Consider the following 12,373-nt stretch of genomic DNA (forward strand, 5'->3'; position numbering starts at 1 on the left):
TGCTCAACCGCCATTTAAATGTTATTTAAACGTTTTGACCAAAACCAAAACGTGTTTAAAACATGTTTATTTTTGTTGGGATACGATGCCCAAAATTTCTTATGATTGAAACTAACATTAACAAGTATGGCAAGTGTCATTTCTATAATTTATACACGTAATGCCATTATCTTACTCGCTATAAGCAGGTGAATGATCAATTCTGACTCTGACTCTGCATTGGATTTGAGACACAAAATAACAAATTATACAGACTTGACATATAATATGGAATATGTTTCGCAAAATACCACGGCTGGTCTGGAAGGGGTCTGCATAAACCGCATGGGGTAAATATTAATTGGGGTGTGTCAGGAGATGGTGTAAAATTATTGTTTGATAGAAAATTTGCTTTCCATTAGTTTACATTATGGCGCTCATAATTAGCATAAAAAGCCTCGGATTTAAGGATAATGAATTTCATTGCTGTAAAATTGGTACGCACTCAGAAAGTTTGAATTGCCCCCTGGGGCCAAATGTTAAAAACTTACTGTGCACAACGAAAGAGCGTGTGTTCACTGGACAACCAGGAATTCGTGCAGTTGCTTTTGTACCGTCCGTTTATAACATTTGACCCCAGGGGACCATTCAAACGGTCTGAGTAAGTACCACTTTTAAGAGCCATATTTTAAGCTCCTCATAATTATGTTAAAAAAATTGGTACATTGCAAGTGTATTTCAGCTGTGATGAATGCCAATTGCTGAAGTTTAGGAAATATCAAACCCCAAACCTCAAACCCTAATAAACTGATAATAACAGAACAATGTTGTAATCCACAAAACTCAAATTCAGCATCCCTAAATCCACCATTTTAGGCAAATTCGCTACATTATCCATAATGTAAACCAATGGAAAGCACATTCTTTATCAAACAATTATTTTACACCACCTCCCGAAACACCCTAATTAATATTTAGCCCGTATGGTTTATGCAGACTCCGTCCAGACCAGTCGTGGAATTGTGCAAAAATAGATTCCATATTAAATGTGAAGTCTATACAACTGAAAATACAAACACAACAAACACACAAACACACATGGTTAGAATGTAAATTTGATTACATACAGCTCATTCATCAAAAAGCGCGGGTGATTGATTACGGAAAAAATATAAATTTTCTCATATCCATTCCAACGTACATGGTGCTGCAAAACCCGAGCACAAACTGCTGCTGGGTGAAGATCCTTACATGTGGCTTAACTGCGCGAAGTTCATCCAAATATGGCTGGAAGATAATATCTTGATCGGACTTTCTGCGCAACAGAAGTTTTGCTTCCTTGAGCTTTGGTAACGACAGAAGCGTTTCAAATATTACAACTGTCGATAGTTTCGGTCTATGTCGCGGCTCCTTGCAAATAGTCAATGATTGCAAAGACGGATGATACTGCAATGCTTTTAACCCTATGTCGGTGTACGGTCCGGACTCGTTTAATAATAAAATTCTTAGATTTGATAGATCACGTGCTATTATTGTCATAATTTCATCAGTTACGCAGTTGCAATCATAAAGCCCCAATTCTGTCATATTAGGTAGTGCTTGAGTCATAGTAGCAAAAGATACCGGGTTAAATATAGCCTCTGTGACGTGAAGATCTTTAAACTTTCTTCGATGACTTAATTCATGTAAAATATTGTTTATACAGTACTCAACTGCTCCATCATTGTTTAAATATTGAGACGTTATTATATGAAGGCTTGTCAAGTCTTGAAGGTTGTTAACAATTATGCTTAGGATCTCTTCTAGAGCTGCATTGATGAAATAAAGCAGACATATTTCTTGAAGCTTTGGTAATCCAGACGTCAATATTTCCACGTCTTCTGGTGATATTTTATTACACTTATAAAGTGTTAGGTGGCGTAAATTTTGACATTGTAGAATTCTTGGCATGACAGTGTTTCTGAATTGTCTGATTGATACTATCCAAAATTCTTTAGGTATATACCCAGAACGTTCATATTTTCTGTCAGCAACGAAGGATAGCTGAAGCTTTTCAAGTTGTAAAGGTAAACTAAATCTGATCTTGGAAAAATACCTAATTATAACATTATTGCAAGTAGAAGGAGTGTGTTGATCTGGTGAAAGAAATGAAAGCGTTTTTAGATTTGGGCACTTATTGATCAAGTATCGCATAATGGCCCAGTTTGAAGCCCTGAGATACACCACTCTCAGCGAGGAGTCTGTGTAGGATTGAAGGATTCGCATTGTTGTGTTTGCTAACTTCTTAGTGTAATCAGCTTCATCCTGTTGACTCTGCCATGGTGGGTGCAGGTTACAGCCATTCCAAAAGTCTACAGTTTGCCACAAGTGTGGCTCTCTGATGAGACTGTGCCACCGTTTACATGTTCTGCCGAATCAAAAACAGAGAAAAAAACACCGAATCTTAGGAAGTCAGTTTATTATATATTCTTACCTATCGACAAAATTAGGCAAAAGTGGAAAACATTTAATTCAAAAACTGTAAGTATTGTGCACAAATCATCCACATCTGAATGTTAAACTTTGAAATCAGGGAAAACAATATTATACAGGGTGTCCCAAAATAAGAGGCCCCTCATTGCGCCCTCCTTTTCTCCTATTTCTGAAAAGTTGATCAAATATATTTTGGTATGTAAAGAAACCTTTCACTCGTTAGCTTTAACAAACCAAAACAATTATTTCAATCGGCTCACAACTTTTGAAGATATGCCCTTTTGAATAAAAGTACCCGTTTTTCGGATAGCGCACAGAGTGGGTGGGATGGCCCATGCTGTGGAGTGGCCTGTATGATCACCATTATACCTCACACCACTTGATTTTTTTCCTTTGTGGCAAAATCCAAGATCTTCGCAAACATATTACTGAATGCAAGTTTGCAAGTATCCGGCGCACAAGGATGGTACGCAACACAATTGATGCAATGAGGACCAGGGCTGAAACCTGTATTCGCCAAGGAGGCAACCAGGTAGAGGGCAGAGCAGCACAGTAAACTCACTTCAGAAGAACCAAAGACAAACCAAACAGCCTTTTAGGGCTACCTTTAATCCTAAAAAGAGAAATGACTTATGTAAAAAAAAAAAAAAAAGAAAGCAAGAAACAACAAAGTAAGAAAGTAAGAAACTTAATAAAACAAAAAGGTATAAATAACCACATGATGCAGTCATGTCTACAGTAGAATTCACCGCGACCTTTGCAGGACTTAAACCCCATTAAAAGCTATTAAACCAAGATAACACTCATTGAAAACAGCTCAACTGATTTAATCAGATCTTCTCTGGTTGTGCACATGTGTCTGTTTTATATGTGCGGTATCGCAATGAGCTGGTATTTATAGCTTCAGTTGGGTAACCGATTATAAAGGAAGCGCAAGGAAACAATGGTATGTGGACCTTTGTTCACGAAATGAGACAATGGCCTGCTTTTTGTTAACCAGCATTCTTGAAAATGAGCAACATAATGATTGTTGACTTAACACGGTTTGGAAATAATTTCTTCATATTTTTGGTGTTATCTGTCGTTTACATATCCTTCCTAAAACACCAAAGTACGAATATTTCCAAACATCTAAATTAGCTAAAAATTTAGGACATGTTACAAAACTATTTTTTCTAGAATTTTAGAAGAGTACTTTTAATATTGGCCGGTTATTTTTCACACAGCGACGTTAACTAGGCAATGTACTATTACCTATAACATACACTAAAACACCAAAGTACGCATATTTCCAAACATCTAAATTAGCTAAAATTTAAGACATGTTACAAAACTATATTTTCTAGAATTTTAGAAGAGTACTTTTAATATCGGCCGGTTATTTTTCACACAGCGACGTTAACTAGGCAAATCCCCATACTTATAACGTACGCTATTTGTAGAGGTCACGCGTCAATGGTAAGAGCACTGTGTATTGTGTATAGGAAAACGGACAGTAACTGCAGTATGAAGAAAAAATAAGTAATTGCAAGTAAAGCAAAAGAAGTCCCATTCGGCACCCATTTTACCCACAAATTAATGACACTATTAACAAAATCCATTGCCCATAAACCCACCGGTAGAGCCCATTCCATAAATAAAGTTATTTTATAAAATTGTCATTGAGGAATGTTTGATATTCATGCATGGTATGTGTACTCCTTTTCAATCTTTGAATTAGCCAAACCTTCTCCGTGGACAGAGTGAATAAAAATTCCTTTAAAAAAGGAATGTGGCGCCCAATGTGAACTTGGACGTGATATGGTGAAATCCATGGTGTGTAGATTTGGTATTAGGGCCTATAATGATTTTTCTAGGGAAGAGTAGAAGATGATCCAAATATAAACTTAGTCCACCTCAAATGACCTGTAACAATTTGTGATTGACATTACTTAATTCACCTCAGATGACTTTGATCTGACATTCAACATTTTCGCGCTTACACCAATCATATCCATAACAATTTAACTCTTACAACTTCTTTAAACTCTCTAATTTAAAACTCTAAATTTCTGTCTGTTTGCGATGCCTTTTCTGTCTTGTACAATACAGTTTGTTACTAAGATAAGCAAACATTGCTGGGTAGATAACAGGATTTAGTTATTTACTTAATCCAATGAATAACCGCTATATAGATTCTATGGTAATTAGCAAACAAAAGCCATCAGTTTAAGAGGCCTCGTTAATGGATCTCATCCCAATGGCATAGTCCAATAACCTCAATTACATAATCATAGTGCAAAATTTGACCTCAAGTTGCAGAGTATGAGTTTGTGTACCCATATTTTCAAAGGATGAATGTACAAATGTATTAGGGTTTAAGAACTGTTCCCATGATAGATGAGCATGTTGTGGATCCTAGTGTATGGTCAAATGTCACCGTCTATTGGGTTCTAAGGCACACGGTAAACTGGTTGAACGCATACAAAGGTCAGGATTTATTTGGTGTTTTTATAAATCCTAATTTTGTATTTTAAACAAAGAATATACGCTCACCATTTTATCCCGTGCATATCAGAAAACAACAATAAAATAAAATCCAAGCAAATTGTGGTTTATTTCTGAGCTGGGCATAATTTTAGCAAAACAATTGCGAAGTCAATCTAGCAAGAGTGAAATTAGAAGCTTCTCTCAAAATCATGCCTATATTGTGGCGCCTCCGTAGAGGGCGCCACAAAAACGGGTACATTTCTTTAAAAGAGCATATCTTCAAAAGTTGTGAGCCGATTGATATAATTATTTTGGTTTATTAAAGCTAACGACTCAAGGTTTTTTTTTTTCAGAAATAGGAGAAAAAGATGGTTTAATGAGAGGCCTCTTTTTTTTGGGACACCCTGTACTAACAAAAATCTAAAAATGTACAATGGCAAGCCAAGCTCCAAGTCCATAAAATGGCCGTGAAATTAAAGATGTAATGCAATGCAATTTATTTATAAAATGTCGGCCCAAACCAAGGTGAATTCACGAAATAAAAGACAAACCTGGATACTGTAACCTTCTCAAATACGGTCAAGAGAGAAAATATCTTAAGTAGTACATCATCTACGAGTATGTCGATGATACACGCTGGGTCATCTTTTGTCGCTATCCCTGTCTTGTCATAATTCGACTTCTCGTCAGCATTCGCCTTTGATTTCGTCAATCCACTGCGTCGACTCTTGACTTGACCCATTTGGTTAATCGCTATATACAAGGAAACAAACGAAGGAGATACAAGAAAGAGAAAAAAGCAAAAAGGAAGAGAAAGAAAGAAGAAATAAAGAAAGAAAGAAAGAAAGAAAGAAAGAAAGAAAGAAAGAAAGAAAGAAAGAAAGAAAAAAAGAAAGAAAGAAAGAAAGAAAGAAAGAAAGAAAGAAAGAAAGAAAGAAAGAAAGAAAGAAGAAAGAAAGAAAGAAAGAAAGAAAGAATGAAAGAAAGAAAGAAAGAAAGAAAGAAAGAAAGAAAGAAGGAAAGAAAGAAAGAAAGAAAGAAAGAAAGAAAGAAAGAAAGAAAGAAGGAAAGAAAGAAAGAAAGAAGAAAAGAAGGAAAGAAAGAAAGAAAGAATGAAATAATTTAACTGGATTTTTTTATAATTATGGGCATATATGTGCACTGTTCAGGTTGTACTATAAATAATATTATGTGTATGTTAGTAACAAACGTATAATATTAAACATCCAAGTCTTTTTTATAAAACAAATGAGGAAAAATGAGTGAAAACGTGTAATTTGTAAGAAAATTAATCCTTTTGATAGAGAGAATGACGGTTATGGTGGTAGTGATGATGATGAATTGATGATAACAATTATGATAACCAAATCAGATGATGATGTTGATGATAATGATAATTCTACTAGATACATAATTTAAATTATATAGTTATTATATAGATAAAAAATCATAATAGAATACGTATTTGAATACGTAGAAAAACAGCTTGTCTAAATCAAAGTTTGAATACACAACATTAATTTTAATTCCTGATCGGTATCGCATGAACGTTGTAGTGCGGGGCGATATAGCCAAAATTGTATTCATCTATTGCTATGGTAGTTAATCCGATTAACTACGTCACTTCTACGGCGTATAATGAGACACAGTTACCGCACAAATTATATACCAACTAACATTATCGTACATTTGCAATGACCCCAAGGTCACATGGGGAATGTGTAAATATTGTGACACGAGCTATAAACAGCCCATGCAATTATGATCGTGGCGGCAAACATGTAGCTCCTGTTTTGATAACTCTTGGGGTGAGAATTGTTCCGAATGTCCTGCGCGCATTCTGCGCATCATGAAGAAGCTCCTACTTCCGATAATACCGCACACAATTTATACTGGTGTGTTTATAGTGCAAATATCGCGCAACAATATCCTTCGGTTAAAGGAAATCTGTACCATAAACTAATCAATGGCTAATATAGTTATATACCCCTAAATTAAACATACCCAGTGGCGTAGCTGGGATTTTTTTCCCGGGGGGGGGGGGGGCAAGCCTGTGTGGGGCGGGGCCCAAATCCACCAAACGAAAATGGGGGTAGGTGCGAGTGGTGCGCCGCACCCCCCCATCGAAAAAGAAAGTGTACTTTCAAAGAAAAGTACACTTTATATCAATATATCATATATCATATATATAAATATATCAAAGAAAAATAAAAAACAAAGGTAAATACGTTTAAATTTGGCAATACAGTGGCCCAAGAGAGAAAATGGTAAACTGAGTTATTACTAAGAAAAATTTGCTTTTTTATTACTAATTTGGTCTTAATAGAAATGGATTTTGGCCATAATTCTTGCTAATTTCCTGGTTAAAGTGCGCTAAAAATTTCCAATTTCAGACAATTTTAGCCCAAAATGAAGGCAAATTTTACGTACAGGCCCGTGCGCTCGAAGCGCGCAAAATTGAGCAATGTTACCATATTTCGGTCCAAAACATGGTGTTTTGGGGAACATACCTTAGGCTATTTTAGGGGCCTGGACTGGCCCGGTACCCATCTGGTCTAATCGTAAATCCGGCCCCAAGTTTGAAATAGCTCAATGGTAAATGACTTAATCGGCCAATTTTGTGTCGATACTGAAAATTTTCGGTTGGGGCATGCTACAAGAAACATGTCGGACACAGCCTTCTTGACCACCTTTTTCGACTTTTCTTTTTGGGTCGACCATTTTATTGTTTTAGTCCATATACTGTTCCTATAGGTGCTTTTGTGCAATTAGCATTTCAAAAGATTTATATTTCTTTGTCTCCAAGAAGTCATTACAAGTATATTGTCGAGTATATTGATAATAATCGTATGGCCCTACATATCGTAGGCCTATGGATTCCCTCTTTCTCTTTCCCTTTTTGCCCCATCTTTTCCTCTCTCTCCATCCTTTCTCTTTTTCCCCGCACTAGGGGGCAGGGGCCCAAATAGACAATTTTGCCAGGCTTATTGAGTATAATCGTATGGTATTGCATATCGTATGGATTCCCCATCTCTTTTCCCTCCTCTAACTATCTCCCCCTCTCTTTTCCCCTTCTCTCCCTCTCTTTTTTCCTCTCTCTCTCTCTTTTCCCCTTTTTTTCCTTCGCTAGGGGGCGGGGGCCCAAATAGCGCTAGGGGGCGCAGGGTCTGAGGGGGCGGGGGCCCAAATAGACAATTTTTGCCAGGGGGCAATTGCCCCCCCCCCCGGCAGCTATATACGCCACTGAACATAACAGACGCTCTATATGAATTTCGGAATATTCCTAACCAAGAAAAAGCACTTTTAATCTTTCGTTTCTGCGATTCAAGGAGCCGCCATGATAGCTGCTTGTGAATCCTTTCTGCCACAAGCGGAAGTGTAACCTTTCACACAGACCCACGGCGAGCGTGTGTTGCTGTATGGCATTCTGTATGGCATGTTCTTCTGTAGTTTTATGGGTAAAAATGTTCGCGGTTTCTTTTGAACGAATGTTGAATCTGAACTTTGGTAGTATTCGCTTCGTGTCACCAAAGTTCACGAGGGACGAGGCTTGTGGCACGGATTTCGCTGGTTTCAAAATCAGGGTACCGTTACAGCGTAATAAAAAATACATCGGGTATCAATATGGCAGCCACCATGGATCCCAAACTCACCTCTGATCGTCGTAAGGAATTAAGCTTGGGACTTTTACTGTTTGTCGTTTTTATTATTACTGCAACTACCCATATCAAAAAATCAGACCTGTTCGGATAACTTCCCGATAGTCACCGGGTAGACACCGGCAAATTTCACATGCAAATTAGATAGGTAGCCGGTGACTACCCGATAAATTTTTTGGGAAACCATAAGCTACCATAGTGGATACCTTTCGGGTAATAGGTACCGGATGACTACCCGATGACTGTTTTGGGAAACTAGCGGGTAACCACCCGATGACTTTTTGGGGGAACTAGCGGATAACTACCCGATAACTTTTCGGGGACCTAGCGGATAACTTTTGGTGACGATATACCTGGTGACCTCTTTGGAGACTTCCTGTTGACCTTTTGGGGAATGCAGAAATACAAATTCATGAGTATGCACAAATGTATTAGGCAATTTAGCTTATTATTTGAATTGTAGTTTTTGGAGAAATACAACTCTGCAGTCATGGCAGTGTGCTATCTTGCTATAAGAAACTTGAAAGTGTACAATGTAATTGTAGTTATTGTACAAACATATTCTTCTGATTTAATTTGGTCCATACCTTTATAAAGTGCATACCTTTTAATTAATGTACATAACCAAATTGTTATGATATCTAGCATACTTATATACATGTATTACAGTACCTAAATGTGATCTCATCACTGACAGACTATAATTTGTATATAAAAAATTATAATTTATTTACAACAATAGCTTAACATAAAGCTTATCAGTTAATTGACACATTAGCTGAGGATTAGTAATTTAATTGGCATTAATTTACTGTCAAAATCATGTATGATTTACTAAAAAAGATATAAACTAAAACATTCAAATGTGTTATGGGTATACATAGTGTACAAAGACTGCATCAATACAAATCATTTCATACACATTTTCCTACCTGCATTGTCATATGAAATCAGGCATTCAATGCTTTATAATTCCTACAGTATGTTCCAGATTAATTAGTAAACATCTTGTAATGTCCTACATGTAAATCCATACATTTTGGACCACAAATAACTTAAATATTCTGCACAAATATATTCCAACTGCCAACAGCTTGCCTCTCCATTTTGAATTCATTCAGTGACCTTTGACCATATACCCACCCACAATGCATTCTTAAGATGCTTAATGCTATTTTCAAAGTCAAATTTGAAGCGGATACCCACCGGGTAACTCCTGCAAAGAATCCAAGTTTCTGGGAACCTTCTGGGTAACTCATTTGAAATATTTGAGTTTTTGGGAGACTTCCGGATGTCTACCCGAAAACTTTTGGATAACTTGATTAGGTATCCGCAAGGTATCCGCTAGCGGGCACTTTCGGATAACTCTGGAAAAGGTACCCGAAAGGTTTCTGATGACCACCGAATGGTCATCGGGTGGTCACCGGGAAACTTTTCTTTTTGCTATGGGTATAGCCATTGATTGGTTTATGGTACAGATTCCCTTTAAGAAGGATATCGATATACCGTATATACATTATACTGCTAATGTTTATAGTGGGCAAGTATCTGGATAATTTCTGGCCGGATAGAAATTATACCGCAATGTACTGCACATCTGCTCCCACTATAATCACGCTGTTATTGTGATTGGCGGGAGTTTTAAAAACACGAGCCCTGAACAAAATATGATGCGCGCGCATACTGACAGGTAAAAAACAATTTAAATTGTGATGATACGTGCGCATACTGCCAGGCATTGAAGTCAACTCATCTATACACTCACTAAAATATTGGCATCCAACCCCTGCCAGATCCGAGTTGTGAATATAACGTTTCAAGACCACGAACACAGCCGTTGTGTGACCTTTAATGACCTTTGACCCCAAAATCTCTGAACACCCCATTGACAATGGCAATGCATATGTGCACGTGGCATCACTCTGGTATATGTTACTTGTGCCCGAAGAGGCATTTTGCAGGAATTTCGTTTTAGACCGGAAGTGACCCCTTAATAACCTTTGACACCAAATGAAAAAAAAATTACCACGCAAACACTGGGTAATAACAATTCATGTATAAACATACCGTTACAATACTATGGTTAATAAAAATGTTTGATGGCATTTCGTTTTATACCGGAAGTGACCCCTTAATGACCTTTGACCCAAAATCTGTGAGGACACCATAGACACTGGGTATTAACAATGCATGTGTGCATGCAAGTGGCATCAGTCTCCTATGTAATTTGTGGGAGAAGAAGCATTTTAAAGGTATTTCGTTTTATTCCGGAAGTGACCCCTTAATGACCTTTGACCACAATTTAAAAAATACCACATATACATTGGATAACCCCAATTCATTTATGAACATACCGTTACTGGCCCATGTTTTTCTTAGCAAATAAAATTTTTGAAGGTTTTTCGTTTTATACCGAAAATGACCCTTTAATGACCTTTGACCCAAATTCTGCGAGGACCCCATAGACACTGGGTATTAACAATGCATGTGTGCAAGTGGCATTGGTCTCCTATGTAATTTGTGGGAGAAGAAGCATTTTAAGGGTCATTCGTTTTATTCCGGAAGTGACCCCTTAATGACCTTTGACCCCAATTTAAAAAATACCACACATACATTGGATAACCGCAATTCATTTATGATCATACCGTTACTGGCCCATGTTTTTTTAGCAAATAAAATTTTTGAAGGTTTTTCGTTTTATACCGGAAATTACCCCCTAATGAACTTTGACCCCAAACCTGTGAGGACCCCATAGACACTGGGTAATAACAATGCATGTGTGCAAGTGGCGTCACTGTCCTACGTAATCTGTGGGAGAAGAAGCATTTTGCGTTTTTGACCCCTATGACCCCTACGTGACCTTTGACCCCACAAGTTTCATGTGACATGTAGGGGCATGGTCAATGATAGTTATGACTAAATATGTTATGTTATGAATTATACACGTTAACATAAACATAATTCAATCGTTATTATTGTAACACTTTAAAACCAAAATAGGACCATATGCTTGCACCACCAACAATAATGATTCCAGAAATAATATTCATGTAATAATATAAAATGTCTACCAATAATCATTTGCATGTGCGTATATCTATTTATTTATCTGCATGTGCTGGTTATACTCACACTATAAATGTAGCATTGCATATATTCCACGTTCTGGATAATGAGTAGACGTATTATGTACACCCCTGCATCTAAAATTCCATCGCTAGTAATGATGCATTGCAACTAATCAATCATGCACAGTATGTAGTATCGTGTACGTAAGAGATACAAATTGCGACCCTGTCGAGTATACGTAGTATATAGGCAGCAAAGAGCCAAAGATGTAACAGTGTTTTTCAAGAGAGAGAGAGAAGGTGGATCTCAGTATTTACACAGTCATCTATTTAACTCGTTTGTCATCTTATGACGTTCAATAGACAGAGCCGTGGCAATATCCGCATATTCTACTTTGCTATCATGCGCATTATGATTAAAATGGATGTTGTTGTTGGAGATTGTGCTACCGGCGACGCGACGTATATACTGTCTACAATTAAAGAAGGCAGCATGCTCTATAAAATATTGCAGACCGAATTATCGACAGAAGAGTGGGTCGTTTGCTATAATCAATTGTTAAATCAATTAAATGTGAAGCGTAAGCATTTCCATTTCACGGTTAAATATTAATTTAAAAAATATATCAAAATGTTGTGGTTAAATACCACTAATTATGTATTACACGGGTTTCAATGGGAAAATGCCTATTTCGGGTGGAATTTTCTCATATTCAGAACTCTCAC

The 12,373-nt window shown here is 37.1% G+C and overlaps 1 protein-coding gene across 1 annotated transcript; it reads right to left on the reverse strand.

Moving 5' to 3' along the window:
* Positions 1-351: 351 nt before the first annotated feature.
* On the reverse strand, positions 352-11,913 carry LOC140143473 (uncharacterized). The gene is made up of 3 exons (XM_072165307.1): positions 11,712-11,913; positions 5,472-5,673; positions 352-2,386 (listed from the first exon to the last, which is right to left on the reverse strand). The coding sequence occupies exons 2-3, from the start codon at positions 5,660-5,662 to the stop codon at positions 1,138-1,140; spliced, it is 1,440 nt and encodes a 479-aa protein (XP_072021408.1). The 5' UTR covers positions 5,663-5,673; positions 11,712-11,913; the 3' UTR covers positions 352-1,137.
* Between the last annotated feature and the right edge of the window lie 460 nt (positions 11,914-12,373).

Source organism: Amphiura filiformis, unplaced genomic scaffold (assembly GCF_039555335.1).
Source record: "Amphiura filiformis unplaced genomic scaffold, Afil_fr2py scaffold_22, whole genome shotgun sequence".
Lineage (NCBI taxonomy): Eukaryota > Metazoa > Echinodermata > Ophiuroidea > Amphilepidida > Amphiuridae > Amphiura > Amphiura filiformis.

Excerpts from the sequence above, each read along its gene's own strand:
- LOC140143473 (XM_072165307.1), bottom strand. The coding sequence starts at position 5,662 with ATGGGTCAAGTCAAGAGTCGACGCAGTGGATTGACGAAATCAAAGGCG. Across the intron at positions 2,387-5,471 it reads GAGAAGGTTACAGTATCCAG|AACATGTAAACGGTGGCACA; the intron begins GTTTGTCTTTTA and ends TTGATTCGGCAG.